General features: G+C 24.3%; 1 protein-coding gene across 1 annotated transcript; it reads right to left on the reverse strand.

Moving 5' to 3' along the window:
* Positions 1 to 1294: 1294 nt before the first annotated feature.
* Positions 1295 to 11294, reverse strand: LOC112600680 (putative 1-phosphatidylinositol 3-phosphate 5-kinase). Its single transcript, XM_025347975.1, has 25 exons — positions 11003 to 11294; positions 9858 to 9962; positions 9609 to 9798; positions 9220 to 9475; positions 8945 to 9154; positions 8610 to 8782; positions 8406 to 8516; positions 8186 to 8342; positions 7909 to 8070; positions 7376 to 7574; positions 6516 to 7157; positions 6284 to 6436; positions 5713 to 5987; positions 5384 to 5636; positions 5127 to 5302; positions 4880 to 5061; positions 4700 to 4819; positions 3569 to 3979; positions 3384 to 3505; positions 3168 to 3313; positions 2931 to 3003; positions 2672 to 2852; positions 2255 to 2581; positions 2004 to 2165; positions 1295 to 1565 (listed from the first exon to the last, which is right to left on the reverse strand). The coding sequence occupies exons 1-25, from the start codon at positions 11165 to 11167 to the stop codon at positions 1363 to 1365; spliced, it is 5154 nt and encodes a 1717-aa protein (XP_025203760.1). The 5' UTR covers positions 11168 to 11294; the 3' UTR covers positions 1295 to 1362.
* Positions 11295 to 14684: the final 3390 nt, after the last annotated feature.

Here is a 14684-nt window from a genome sequence, read left to right on the forward strand (position 1 = left end):
TATTTATTAAAGGATCAGCACCAACATTACATTTTTCTCCACATTTTTATTTGTAGAAAAAATATTTTAGATTCAACAAAAACCCTTTTCATCCACCAACAATAAACTTTTAAATCTTTATAAAAACAAGAAACCTTATATGCAAAATTTTTTTCTTAAACAATCGGAAAAAAATCCGATAAAAAAATTAAAATCATTGTTTTAGGAGATCCAAGGTTGAAAAACTTTCATATTATTTGTGAATATTATAAGCATATTAATTATTGTTTATTATTGATGATTTGATGAGCAACAATAAAAAATATAGATCAAATTATAGTTTTTATTATTTTATAAAAATATTTAATATTAATAAAACATATGATATATTATAACTAGAGATCGGATTTTTATGATTTTACATATTTGTTTTTACTTTTTAGTGTAAACAGTTGAATGGGAATAAGAAATATTTGTGATTTATAAAACATAAAATTTATAGAAAAAATTGTATTTTGCATAAAAAAATTATATTTTAGGGGTTAGAGAATATTTAATAAGTTAGATAATATTTGAGAATAAAAAACAAAATTTTTTTGTAAATATTCTTCCAAAGAAAATATTTAATAAAATATTTTATACATAATTTTTATACACCATTCATTGTTATTACAGTTATTAATTGTTTTTTACAGAATATCAAAAGAATATTTTGCATTTTCTAAGACAAAATATTACATACTTACTATTTTAAAAGAATATTAAGATAATATAAATCCGATTTCTAATTATAACTATTAAACAAATAAACTATAAAACATATTTTTATTTAAGTTTTTAACTATAATATTATTAGTAGGTAAATTATAAACTATAACTTATATCAATCAACATTAAATTAGATATTAAATCTATGAACCCTCTATTTAAATATATAATTATATATAATGGCATATTGCACGAGGTGTTTAATCAAGCATTCATACCTCTATTTTTTACTATAACAATAAATTTACTTAAATTCTGATTTTTGGAAATTAAATTATACTTAAGTATCAACATTTGTAACACAACAGGACTTTCCTTTTAAAAAGGTTTAAAAAGTTCAAGTATTTGAAAATATGGTTCATAAGTATGTTTAAATATTCCAAAAATTAGAATTTGAATAAATTTATTATTTATGAAAAAAAATAAAGATGAGAATACCTAGTGAATCATTCTACATACATATTGTTACTGTTTAAATAACAGATATTTCAAAAAAAAAATAATGATAATAATAATAATATTGTTTTTTGTAATACATATTATAAGAAATAAAACTTTACAAAATTTAAACTAATTGTAAAACATAATATCACAGAAAGGAAGAATAAAATATTTTTAAAACCGATGTTCAAAGCCTTTGGCCATGCCAGTCCATCTATTAGGTACTGACAAAAAATACAAATTCATTGCAGCAACAAATCGATTCTTGTACTCCTCTGGAGAAATTATTGTAGGTAATTTACCTTGACCACCAAGGAGTCCTGATTTTTTTACCATTGTTTCTATTTTTTTGTCCCATGTAAAAGTACGAATGTAATCTGTAAAAAGTTTTTGTTAACTAAAAAATGTTAAAATATAAATAATACATTTTTTTATTTAAAGTATTGAAAAATTAAAAGAAAAAACAACAAAACTACTCTTGATTATTACGTTATCATGAAACTTATTCAGAACCCCATTTGTATTTTTAATAAAATAGTTTTATGGTGATAGAATCTTTATTTAAGAAAAATAAAGTAACGTACTTAATTAAAGTAAATTCAAAAATTGTTAAAAAAACTATTTTAAAAAGCTTAAATTAATACCAAGTATATTTTCAAGTAAATTATGACAAACAAATTAAATTTCTACAACCATTCAACTTAATCACAGTTTTTAAAACCAACATATTTTAGGAAGTGTGTAGAATTTTGTTATTAATATGCCGTCATTTTTTAAAAATAGCTTAGACCTTAATTATTAAAATTAAAAATTACCAATGATTCCTAATACTAATTCACCAGAATCTTCATCTAAGCCAACTAATAAAGAATAATCCATGACAAGTTGTGAGGTAAGAAATTCTGAGTCATCATTGATTGCTTGATTTAAAATTATTTTAGAATGAGGGTGAACATATAATGGCGATTCACATGACACTAAAATAGGAACCATGGTTATTTTAGGTTATATTACTATAAAATTTAAAGTCATAAAAAAATTAAAAAGATGTTTATAAGAAACTTACTTTTAATGAGATTTTCATCTAATAATACAATTTCTCCATCTTGTGAATTTGGATCAACTAATCTATTTCTAACAGATCCTTTTAGATCAAATATATGAGAAATATTTTTATTGTAGAAAAGATTCTCCATCACTAATAAATTTGAATTAAATGACGATCCTTTGACAGTATTTCGATATCTTACTTTATAAACTCCAACAATCTTGCATAAAAGAGTGGGTCGTCTATTTGTCTGACGTGAGTGTATGTACGCAAAATATTGAGGAGCAAATTCTAAAAATGGTAATATCTCTAAACGAGATATTTCCTTCAATACAAACCTATCATCTAATAATAAAAAATATTTTTTAATTTTATATAATAAATAAAAATATAATTAACAATAACAAAATAAATTAAAAATTTAACTTTAATTACCTTTTGTTTTACAAAAATTTGATCCTGATTTTCCACCTCTAGCTGACCATGAAATACACCTTGCTAAAGAACGTATGTACATTTCTTCTCCTGATACAAAGAATGTTTCCCTTAATTTTGCAAATTGTTTAGCAAAATAAACTTTCACATAGAAATTGGTTGTAGAATCTGAGAAGGTTATCTGTATGAAAAAAAAAAATAGCGGATACATTTAAAAAACAAAAAAAAATATATACATTTGTAAGATTGTAGTACATACCTCAATGTGTTGTTTTGATTTTTCATCTGTTTCTTTTTGATCATTATCTGGTTCAACATGTTCAACAGTTGATCTATTCAAATTTTAAATAAATAATGGTAATTTAATAAATATATATAAATAGAGCTATTCAGATTATTATGATAAAACTAAAATCATATTAAGATGTTAAACAATTTTGTAAATACAAAATTTGAATGACCATATTTTTATTGATATTAAATTATTTTTGTTTACATTAATTCTGTATTTGATATGTTGTTGTGGTAAAATGATGTACTCAATGTGAATGCAATAATGGAACTGGGTTCTTTTTCATAAATTGATATAGGAATACGACAGTGTATGTTCAATACATGGTGTTCAGTAAGTTCTATTGGATTCTATAAATTATTGAAATAATTCACTATAATATATTAAGATATTACACTTTGAAAATTTATAAATATTTACAGAAATAACTGCAGGTGGTGTAGATGATGGTAAAAATTGTGATAGAATTGTTTTGACACTTTTTTTATCGTTTTGTGACATAGATAATTGAGATTTAGGTTCATTTAGTACATTACTGTCGACTGAAAAAGAACAAAAAAATATTTATTATATTGTTAATGCTTATTTTCATAATATCTACTAACAATCATCAATAGCATCACTGTCACTATCTGTTGTAATATCACTTTGTGCTTGTGGTACAGATAAATAACATTTTTCACTTTGGCACATGTCAGAATCATTCAGATTTTCAAAATCATGATCAGCAGCTATTTCTGATTCAGAAACTAATGAATGTTGGCTCAGATGACTTGTTATGTTATGCTCTTCGATAACAAAGCGACTTGAATCACATTCAAAATTTATAATTTCTTCTAATACTTCTGACAAATTATTTGATTTGGTTTCGCTTTTCTTCTGAGATTTATCTTCTTTTTTAATAGCAGTTTCTATTTTTATTAATTTAGAATTCCAATTGATTGTTGCTTCACTTACTGCTCTCTTCAATAAGGTCATTGAATCATCCAACTTCCATATTGTATTTAATACTGCCCCTAATAATATATATATTATAAAAAATAAACATATAATGAATACTATATTCCAGGGTTTCCTAAACTCTTGTTTGAGTTGGCCAGGTAATTAATATTTTTCCTCTCTGTAACCTATCAAAATATTTTACATTTATCATTGCATAAAAAAAGGTAAAATAAAACACATTTGAATGTCTAATTAAATTTTATAATACAATTGAAGCATAATTTTTAACAACAATGTAATAATTATAATATATTTACTAATTATATTAATTGACTACTATCAGTGAAAAGTATGAAGCTGTTTATTTTTAACTAAAAACTACAAGTTTGCTGGAAAAGACATTAATTTTATTCTTAAATCTAGTTTGATTTCTATATTTATTCTTCAGAAACAGGAGTGTTGAAAATTATTCTTATGTTTATAAATAATAATTATTCATATTAATGAATTTATTTATATGAAAAGTCCAAATTATCAAATAAAATGATAAATAACATTTAATACGAGAATTTTATTAATTCTAAAACTCGGTACTAAATTTTTGTGGCCTGGTAGTGAGTTATGACCCTTTATTTGGGAAATGCTACTATAATCTATTAAGTTAAGTAGGAAGAAACTCGGCTGCAACCAGTTTTTTTCAGGCCATGATCCATGTCTCTGTGCAACAGTTAGTTGCCGAGGTTTTTCCTTAAATTGTATTGATAATTGATATGTAAATACATAATATTAAATACCATAATTTGTATCCTTGTCAGTTAGTGTTGGTGAAGTAATTCGAAGTTGTATATCATCAACTCTTTGTTTGAATAATCCTTGATCCTTTTGTAATTGTTGTTTTAATGGTAAGAAATTTGCTGAAAAGTATGGTATATAAATTTTCATTTAACTTATTCAGTTTAAGAATATTATTTTACCACTCGCTTCCATAGATAAAGAACATATTTTGTTCGTAATAGCATTGAATACTTCGTGTCCCATTAACGCCCACTGTTTCACTTCTTCCAATATATCAGGACGGTATTGGCTAACTTTTATAGGGATTATTTTAAGTTTTAAACTAGGTAATCTAATTTCCCACATTTTAATATTTATATATCTATAAAAAAAATTAGGATATTTAAAACTATTTAGTTAATTTAAATTATTTATTTTTGAACATACTCAAAAGATGCTACTATTTTGTTATAAACAAAAAATTGTATATAATCTTGATTTAAAAAGTGGTTACAATTAGGTAACGCACGACAAACACATTGCTGAGAATGAAATTTTAGTTCTAGGTATTTTGCAAAAGAAAATGCCCATGTATCATCTGACAATGGTACTACGGGTGTTATCTAAATAAAACAATCAGTTCATTTAGATATTTATTTGATGATTTACTATTAATTATTATTTTTATAATAAGTTTTACTTACTAAAGAACACTTTTTACAATATGACCAAGTATAAATTAAATTTTCATTGTATGGAGGATCAATTAAACGGCCACTAATATTAGATAATAAAAGTCTAAAACAACTTTTATCGTGTATGAAACGTCGCTCATGTCTATTCATTGGACTGTCACATGAATCAGATGGACATTCATATGTTTCACGAAAACAATATCTTTCTAAAAATCTGCCTAAGCATATATCATTAACTCCATAGAACTCCATAAATACCAACCTAAAAATATGTTTACAATTATATTTCATCTATTTAATGTATAAAAGAGTTATAAATAAAAAACAATATAATAAACCTGGGCTCGACACAAAATGAAGGTGCATTATTTGATTCTGGACAAAAACTATAAAACATCACAGGTAACCGTTGATGATTGACAGGATCAAATATGTCAATAAGTTTTTCTTTTTTGGAGTAATTATTTTTTTTAGTCTTTACAGATGTTTTTTCTAATTGATTGTGTAATATTCTACCACCTTGAGCACGAAACAAAGCCAACATAGTTTGAACTTCATCGCCGTTTATGTCTTCAGTTAGTTTAGATGTTACAAATGCATGTTTTGGTTTAAGCTGTAATAAGAAAATAGTACATATTAGTAAACATAACATAATATATAAATATATACTTTATTAAGCCTAAAATTAGTTTAAACATAATGTTTAAACTAAATTTAATTACATTTTAAAATAACAGTGTCAACTGATTTTTAATCCAATTTGAATGAAAACTAGATGACAAGGACCTAATTCAAGAAATTAACATTAATAGTTTTTTATTCCTTTACAATATAGTTAGTTAAAATATTTGTCCCAGAATCATAATAATATACAATAATATATAAGTTAACGATATAAAAATTATATACATTTATTTCTAACTCCAACTGTTCATTTTCTTGATTGTAATCTATTGATGATTTCATATTATTTAGAATTTGTGATACATAAATATGTTTTGAAAAATATTTTCTTAATTTACAACGTTTTCCATTATCTGATTCTAAGTATGGAACTGAAAACTAAATAATAAAAATTGTAATTAAATTGTTTAATATAAATATAATAATTCAATAATTGTGTTATTGTTTTCATACTTACGTTAACTATTGGTGATAATGAGAGTAAAGTCGAATTTAAAAAGTATTGATACTTATTGTCTTGATCGGTATTGGTCAATGAAGGTTGTGAATTATTCACTTTAGTCAATTTTGATTGATATTCAGTAACAGCATTATTATTTTCATTTGATGAAATTGATGAATCAGCGAAAAAGTCATTGTTTAATTCCTCATTTTTTACTGGCAGTGATGCAAATTGATCCATTAAATAGGATTTTTCTAACTTCCAATTGTATATCATTAATATTAGTTGTTTAAGTATACTTTTTAATATTTTTAACTGTTTATTAGAACTGCCTCTAAGCAAAACTGAACATCCTCGATCTGGTACTGGACATCCTTCAAAGAACATTAAGGCTTTGTTACCAAAATTTTCTACATAAAATTGTTGGCATGTTCCTAATACTGGTTTTCCCATATGTGCATCAACTGAAGTTAATATTTCTGCACCGGTGCATCGAGCAATACGCTCCAGAACAGATGTCTTAACATTCAATACTAATGTTACACCCATTTGATTAAAAAGTTCTTGTGCAATTCTAGATACACTTTTTTGCACTAATATAAGATCAGGTTTCATTGATACAATACGGCTCACAATATTTCTGAAGTAATCGTGTTCCTACATAATATACATAAAGTTACCAGAAGAATACATTTTCTTTTACTTAAATAGATACTATATTTAATTCCAAAAGAGAAGACACCAGTTCTATCCACAATTTTCCCTTTTCATCTGTCACTAATTATTCTGTTAGGCAGGTGCTATTCGTAAGACAAAAACGGTTTGTTGCTAAGTGTCTTCAATTCTGGAATGAAGTATAGATTTACAAAGTTTACCTGCATAATAACAGGCTCTAATGATAATAATTTTCCTTCAACACGTTGGTAAATTATTGAACATTGAAGTAATAAAATTTTAGGCCCAGATATTCTTGAAGCCATAGCTTTATTGGCAATATTTTTTGAACATACAATACCGCTGACAATACAACTATCACTCCGTTCACCTCCTTCTATTTTTTTTATTTGTAAATAACTGAAAAAAAAATCAAATAATGAATATCAATGTAAAAGAAGAAATGTAAATGGGTTTTTATTAATATATAAAATAATAAAATATAATACATGATTGAAACTAAAGATAAATTAAGACAAAATAAATAATTTAAGGTAAGTAAAATATTAAAATATTAATTTAGGCATATTATAATAAATACAAAGATGTTTTTATAAAAACATTTTATTTAATAAAATACAATATCGTAATATTTTCACCTATTTCAATAATAAACAAAACAGTATAATTTTAAAATCTTAGCTTTACTTATCTTTAATAAATAATAATAACACTAATTTAAAAAAGAACTTACTCGCAAATACTCATATTTTCAGTATCAGGAGATAAATCTGGAGAGAGTTCGCCAATAACTAAGTCAGAAAGTGCAATTAAGGTGTCAACCCAATTCATAGAGAGACCATTTTTTTTTAACATTTGTATGACAAAGTTCAGTTTATGATCATCAAAGATCTTTCTAAAATTTTAAATAATACTAGTTAACTAACTAATTAATAATAGAAATCATTATTTAATAAAAAATATTAAGTATTAGTTATGTTATAACTTATAAGTAATAAATAGTTACTAACGTTAAGTAATTAAAAATATATGCTTCATTATAATCTTCTCCTAGTTTTTTAGGAGAACTCCAAGTTTTCATTGTGCCAAAATTATTTCGTTCGTAAGTCATAGCAATAATTTCTAACAATTTTTTTATTAATGTGTCTATAAGCCGTGGTTCTACAACTAAAATCATAGAATTTTATTAAACATAAAATTATACTTTATTAAAAAAATTATTAATTTTACCTGGATTTAATTTTAGTTTTTGAGAACTAGGTTTTGAAATTTGAACTGTGTTATTATGAAGATCTAAATCTAATTTGAAACTTCCATTAGAAACATTTGAACTTTGTTTTTTCTATTAAAAGATATATATATAAAAATGAGATAAATAAAAACTAATTTAAGCAAAAAATTGCTGATAAATATAAATATAATATTTATAATTACCATAAATTTTAGATTTTGTAGTTTTACTTTTCATATTCTTTTGTGATTGATTTGGAAGTACTGAACAAAATCTATACAAACAATTTCCATCTAAAAAGTCCCCTTCATTCTCCATAACTTCTTCTATGTATCCAGCATCCAAAAGTACTTGTCCTATTGCTGTACCGTGCATTCTGAATAAGTGCAAATGCACATTTTAACTATTATTTACTAATTAATATACACTTAGCAGTTAGTACTATAATTTAAAATTTTATCTAATAACATATAATACAACAGCAATCATAACAATAATAGTTTATTAAAATATTATAATTTTAAAGAATATTTATTACCTGCTAGTAACTTTACCGTGGTTTAATAGCCACTCAATTAAATTGTTTCCAAGAAAACATGAATGATAGCTTCTTAAATGGTATCGGTGTGTTTTTAAACTTAATCCTCCGTTAATTTGTGTTATTTCTTCAAACAAGTTATTTAAATTATGTGTTACGTTTGGATCATCAGTAGATTCTATAGGAGATAAACTACCTAAAGTGCTCGATCTAATGAACAAAAATAGTTTAAAATTAAAAATAATAAGTTGAATAGGCATATAATAAAAATATACCGGGATAATGCAAAATTTTCTTCTTGATAACCAACAGAAATCTTTCTACTAGGAGAATTTGTTGTTTCAATTATATTTTCAAAGTACTTTGTGTTTGTTGAGATATTACAGTTAGTTAATACTTCATTATTGCCCAATTTCACTTGTAATTCATTTCTAAGTGATATTAAGTCTGGGGATAATACTACATCTTTAGCAACAGACTGAAGATAAGACAATACTATTTTGCAACAATATGTACAAACTCTGAGGTCCCCTAAGGCAAAACATTTTTAGCTAATTTTAATATTTGAAAAGAAATAAAAAATATAATCATATTATAATTTTATTTATTATAATTGATACCAATACAATTAACAATAAATTAATATTTAAAAAAAAAAATTTACCTGAACATCCCATTATTTTACCAGGTATTTCTTGGTAACAACATTTTGAACAAAATATTTGACCACATACTCTACAATGGTGACGCCGACGAAAAGTTGTAAATTTCTCACAACAATCATAACATTCTTTACTTACAGAATCAGGCATCCAATACTGTTTTAAATCAGTATTTCCATATGATGGATAATCCTAAAATAATAATAATATGAATGATTTAAGATACATTTGCTTAAATAAAATTAACTTACTCCTGATCGAACAGGTAATAAATTTCCAACTCTTTTAAGAATATTTGGTAAATTTCTTGCATCTATGGTCATAAGAGCTTGTGAAGTGTCCTTTTCTGTTTGATTCTAATAATAAAAATCAAGTATAATAATTATAAATGATAATTTTTAGAAAAATATATTAATTTTTGCTCATTAAAGAATATAACTATCTTAAAAAAATGTTTGAATTAGTTGTTTATTAGGTAGGGGCCATATTCGGGGCACGTTGGGCAGGGCATGAGTCAGAGACACAAATTTCAAAACTATATACATATTGTTAAATAAATATAGTTATCTACTTATTTTCTTTAAGTTTTAAATTCAAGTATATCGTACAAATTTTTTTTTTGGTGTTTATTCTTTTTATATTACTATGTATATAGGTATTTAAAATTTTTTTTGTTGACAGTTTTTTATAACTGATATAAATTTCTCATTTTTTTATTTTGTGTTTTTTTAGAATGACACAAATATAGTGATTTTCCAAAAAATGTGGAGTTGTAGGGTGCTACCAAACTTGAGTATGACTCTATTAATGAATTAAATATTTAAGCTATTTAACTCTTAGTATTAACATTTTTAATTTTTTCAAAATCTTTAATGATTTTAATTTTTAAAATAATACTTTTATTATATAAATTATTAATCAATTTTTTTCTTATAAATATTTTATGTTTTTTACACACACTGAATATTTAACTAATATCTTTAATTTAAATATTTTATTCTCTTGAGATTTCAATGCATTTTTAGGGATTTATAATATATTTTTAAGGTTTTCTAATGTCAAAAATTCATAGTCCTGATAATAATATTATGTTATACCCTATAGATAATAAGAAAATGTACACAATTGTACTTTATAAAAAAAAAAAAAATAAGTTACAATTGATTAACATAATATATTTTATCAATAAAGATGTTTTAAGTAAAATATATTTTTAATTTAAAATTTGTTATTACATCACTATAGGTAATACTTTACATGTAATAAACTTAATTATTTAAAAATATTTTTTTTTCAAATTAAATATTTGGTGCAGGTACATAATTAATATTAAAATTAAATAAACATTGGTAAGAATCTACTTCATTAATTTTTTTGATTTCACAATTATACTTACATTATTAACAACCACTTCAGCATTTTTATCATTGGCATTGGCATCTGTTGGACTTGTTTTAAAGCTGAATACTTTAGAAAAGAATGAACCAACGGATGATTGTTCTTGTTCAGGACTTAATGGAGTGAACTCCGTCAATGCTGTGGTCGTATGAAGGTTAGTCATATTTTAGACAAATTTAATTTTCTTCAGCAGTATTGAAATGTTCAATTCAAGTCATTATGAATGTAATTTAAATATATTCTAAGCAAAAGTTAAAGATACCATATTAATAATACTAATAAAAACTAAATATTCATAATATTTCTTAACTTTTAATTTTGATAATAGAACTTAAACAATTTGAATTCTATCAATGTGATAATGCATTTGATAACAGGTTAATTATCTTTTTAGTTTTAAATATCCAATCGTTTTATTAACAGGTATATGCTAGAATAATATTTCCCTATGGGTAGATGCTACGATTTAAATCATAATTAGTTACTTTTTATTATAGACCAATATTAACAATAATAAATAGCCGAATGACCAATACCATTCATAAATTCTTAAATCGTAGTCAGTGATCATTAAAATTGGAAAAATATTAGGGAACATAAAACAATTTTATTTTTTAACTATTATCAACATAATGTACAGGGGCCAGAGGGTTAGCTTTTTATGCAATAAAATGCATACTTATAATATTACGTGATTTAAACCCAATTGACTAATTGTATTTTAATTTGTTCACATGGCACATTATATGTGCCAACTATTTACCAGAAAAAAAAAAAAATGAATATTGATTCACAAGTAATCTAAAATCAAAATACTACTGTTTATCAGCAGAAATGAAATAAAAAATGTTATATTTATATATATCCACACTACGAATGGTGGGATACAACCAAAAGAACCTTTTTCCCGTTATAACAACCACACGTAAGGTCTGAGACGTCTAAATAATGACTGCGAGTCCTGTATTTTAAGCTGAAATAGCGAGGGCCGAGGGTATTCGGACAATTGCCACTCAAACTGACATTTGCTACAGCCTATAGTGTCAGAAAATTGTATTACAATTTTATCACTTGAAGGGATTTGAAACAAAATGTTTTTTATGCTAAAAGACCTAATTTTTATTCCAAAACGCTAGATTACGCAACATGAATTTAAAAAAACAAGTCTAGGCTCCTCGTCGAGTCTTCATCTCTTATTTAGATACCTATTAGTTTTAAACAAATTTACTTATTTATAAAAACTTTTCTTTTTAAATGCGAAAATGTGGTATATATTTTTGTATATTCATAAACTAATTAGGTACTTACCTACCTACGCTATTTCAGAAAAATAATAAGAAAAACGTCTAAATCAATTATTATACAATAAGTCATAAGATGTTCAAATTTCAATTTGATAAAATGTTTAATTTTAACAGGTATCTACAAGGGCGTAGCGAGGGTGGGACAGGGGTTCTTCCCTGTTAGGTTAGATAGCCTCCCCTTGTGCTTCAAACTAAATTCTATTTCTTACTAAACGTTCAAGTTTTACTATAAAATCGAAAAAGCAAAAAAAAAAAAATGTTATTAACTAGGTACCCTCTGATTGAAATCCTAGCTACGCCCATGGGTTAACGGCTTAAAAGTATAAATACAAGATTCCAAGCATTGAAGTTACTGCAGCTCCAGCTGAAATAGAGAAAACAATTTAACCGTCATAACAGCATGTGTGGGAATTATTATTCGTCAACAGGTGGCAAATTGTTAATTATCTTAAACACCAATGGGTGGCAATTGACCTATAACTAGATAATACTTTGTTAGGATCTCTAGCTCTATTAAAATAAAACCAGCCACTAGTGGGATAAATTATCATATTTACGAATGCAAACCTAGACATTTTCCAGTCGGCACTCACTCACTAAAATTGAACATTATGACTCTTATGTACATACATAAAAACTACTTATAATATACAATATAAATATATTATAATCTCCACTGGTTACAAGAATCTATCATCCAATATCCATACACTCACCATACCACCAAATAATTATTTTTTTGGGAAGGGTAAAGGACAAGTGTTCCTTCTTATTTCCTAGGAATGCGCTTTTATGTCTGTATTAGAATTGGAATTGCATAAATCGTTTTAAAATAATTAATAAAGTAACTAGTAATCCGAGTTATTTAGTTGACATAACTAGTCTTGTGCAATACATAATTTTGATCACCGTGGATATTGGATATTGTACAGGTTTTTATGATGACTAGCTGATTCACTGGCCACATGTTGCTGTGGCCCTCATAATCCGTTGCATTAATGATAAACTAAACTATTTACAAATTTCTTAGTTGATAATTTGAAAATTACATTTTAAATTATAAAAATTTATTATTTTAATTTAAGCAAGTGTTAATTGAATTGATGTACAGTATTTTTGGTTGACCTATCTTTTACTAACACAATTAAATTCAATGGTTTCCCTATATGTGAGCATGCAAGATATATAGCGCAAACCCGTTATATATTTAATTTAAATACATTAAGACATATTTATTGTCTATAAACATTCATATAAAATAATATATAAATAATAACCAATATTTATAAAATCAATACTCTGGCTTTGTTTTTTGTATTATTACTTAATGTACTCTATTTTTTGAAAGAATTAGCTGATAATTATTAAATACCAGTCTATTACCGGTGTGGAGACCGTGCTATTATAACAAAAATACGGTCTGTAGATATTGACTATCAAGTTTTTATACTTTTCAGATATTTCAATAAATATGTGTATATTTAAAGAGAACATATTACACAAATATCTCCACAATCAAATACATAATATTAAATTGAAATAAATATACCCAATAATTTTCATTTGGCAATTTAAAAAAATATTTCTTTGCATCCTATATTAAGTATTATTATTGTAAACAGTGATAAAAATATATATTTATCATTTATATTACTACATTTTAGAAAATTAACCACAAAAATGATATTTTAGATTTTTTTTTAAATAATTTTTATTTATTATATGTGTTATTATGTACTTCTCACCTCTATCATTTTTAAGTACGATAACCTATCAGAATTAGAACAGATTATGGTCTAATTAGTTTGACTCATAGTTATGCCTATGTTAATTAGTGTAACTAATAATGATTAAATAAGAATATATATTATAAATATTATAGGATATATTTTAAAGGATTAAGTTAATGTTAAAATAAGTAAGTAGATAATTTAGTTTTATTATAATTTACAATGAATAGTTTTTGAATGAAAAATATTTAAGATATTATACTCTTAATATACTCCCACTATAAATTAATTTATTAGGTGATGACTAAATGCCCATGACACGTATAAAGTTATATAGTTAAAAATGTCAATGTACTATTTTATTCAATTTTATTTATTGTAGCAACAGAGATAGATTAAACGATGTATTTAAAATATAGATAAAGATTTAAAAAAAAAAAAAAAATTAAGTTAAATTTCAAATCTAAATATAAGCTAAAATAATTTCATTTCTGCTTTTAGAATAAAAAATAAAACTTTTAAAGTTGTTTTATTATTTAATGATTGAATCAAATTTGAATTAATTTTTTAAAATGTATACATTTTTTTTAATTTGCTTTATAAAATATTAATTCAACAAATAAATTTAAACACATATATTTTTTTA

Source organism: Melanaphis sacchari, unplaced genomic scaffold (assembly GCF_002803265.2).
Source record: "Melanaphis sacchari strain LSU unplaced genomic scaffold, SCAv2.0 Contig66_pilon_pilon, whole genome shotgun sequence".
NCBI classification, from domain to species: domain Eukaryota; kingdom Metazoa; phylum Arthropoda; class Insecta; order Hemiptera; family Aphididae; genus Melanaphis; species Melanaphis sacchari.

Excerpts from the sequence above, each read along its gene's own strand:
- LOC112600680 (XM_025347975.1), bottom strand. The coding sequence starts at position 11,167 with ATGACTAACCTTCATACGACCACAGCATTGACGGAGTTCACTCCATTA. Across the intron at positions 8,517-8,609 it reads TACAAAATCTAAAATTTATG|AAAAACAAAGTTCAAATGTT; the intron begins GTAATTATAAAT and ends TCTTTTAATAGA. Across the intron at positions 3,004-3,167 it reads ATATCAAATACAGAATTAAT|ATCAACTGTTGAACATGTTG; the intron begins GTAAACAAAAAT and ends AAATTTGAATAG.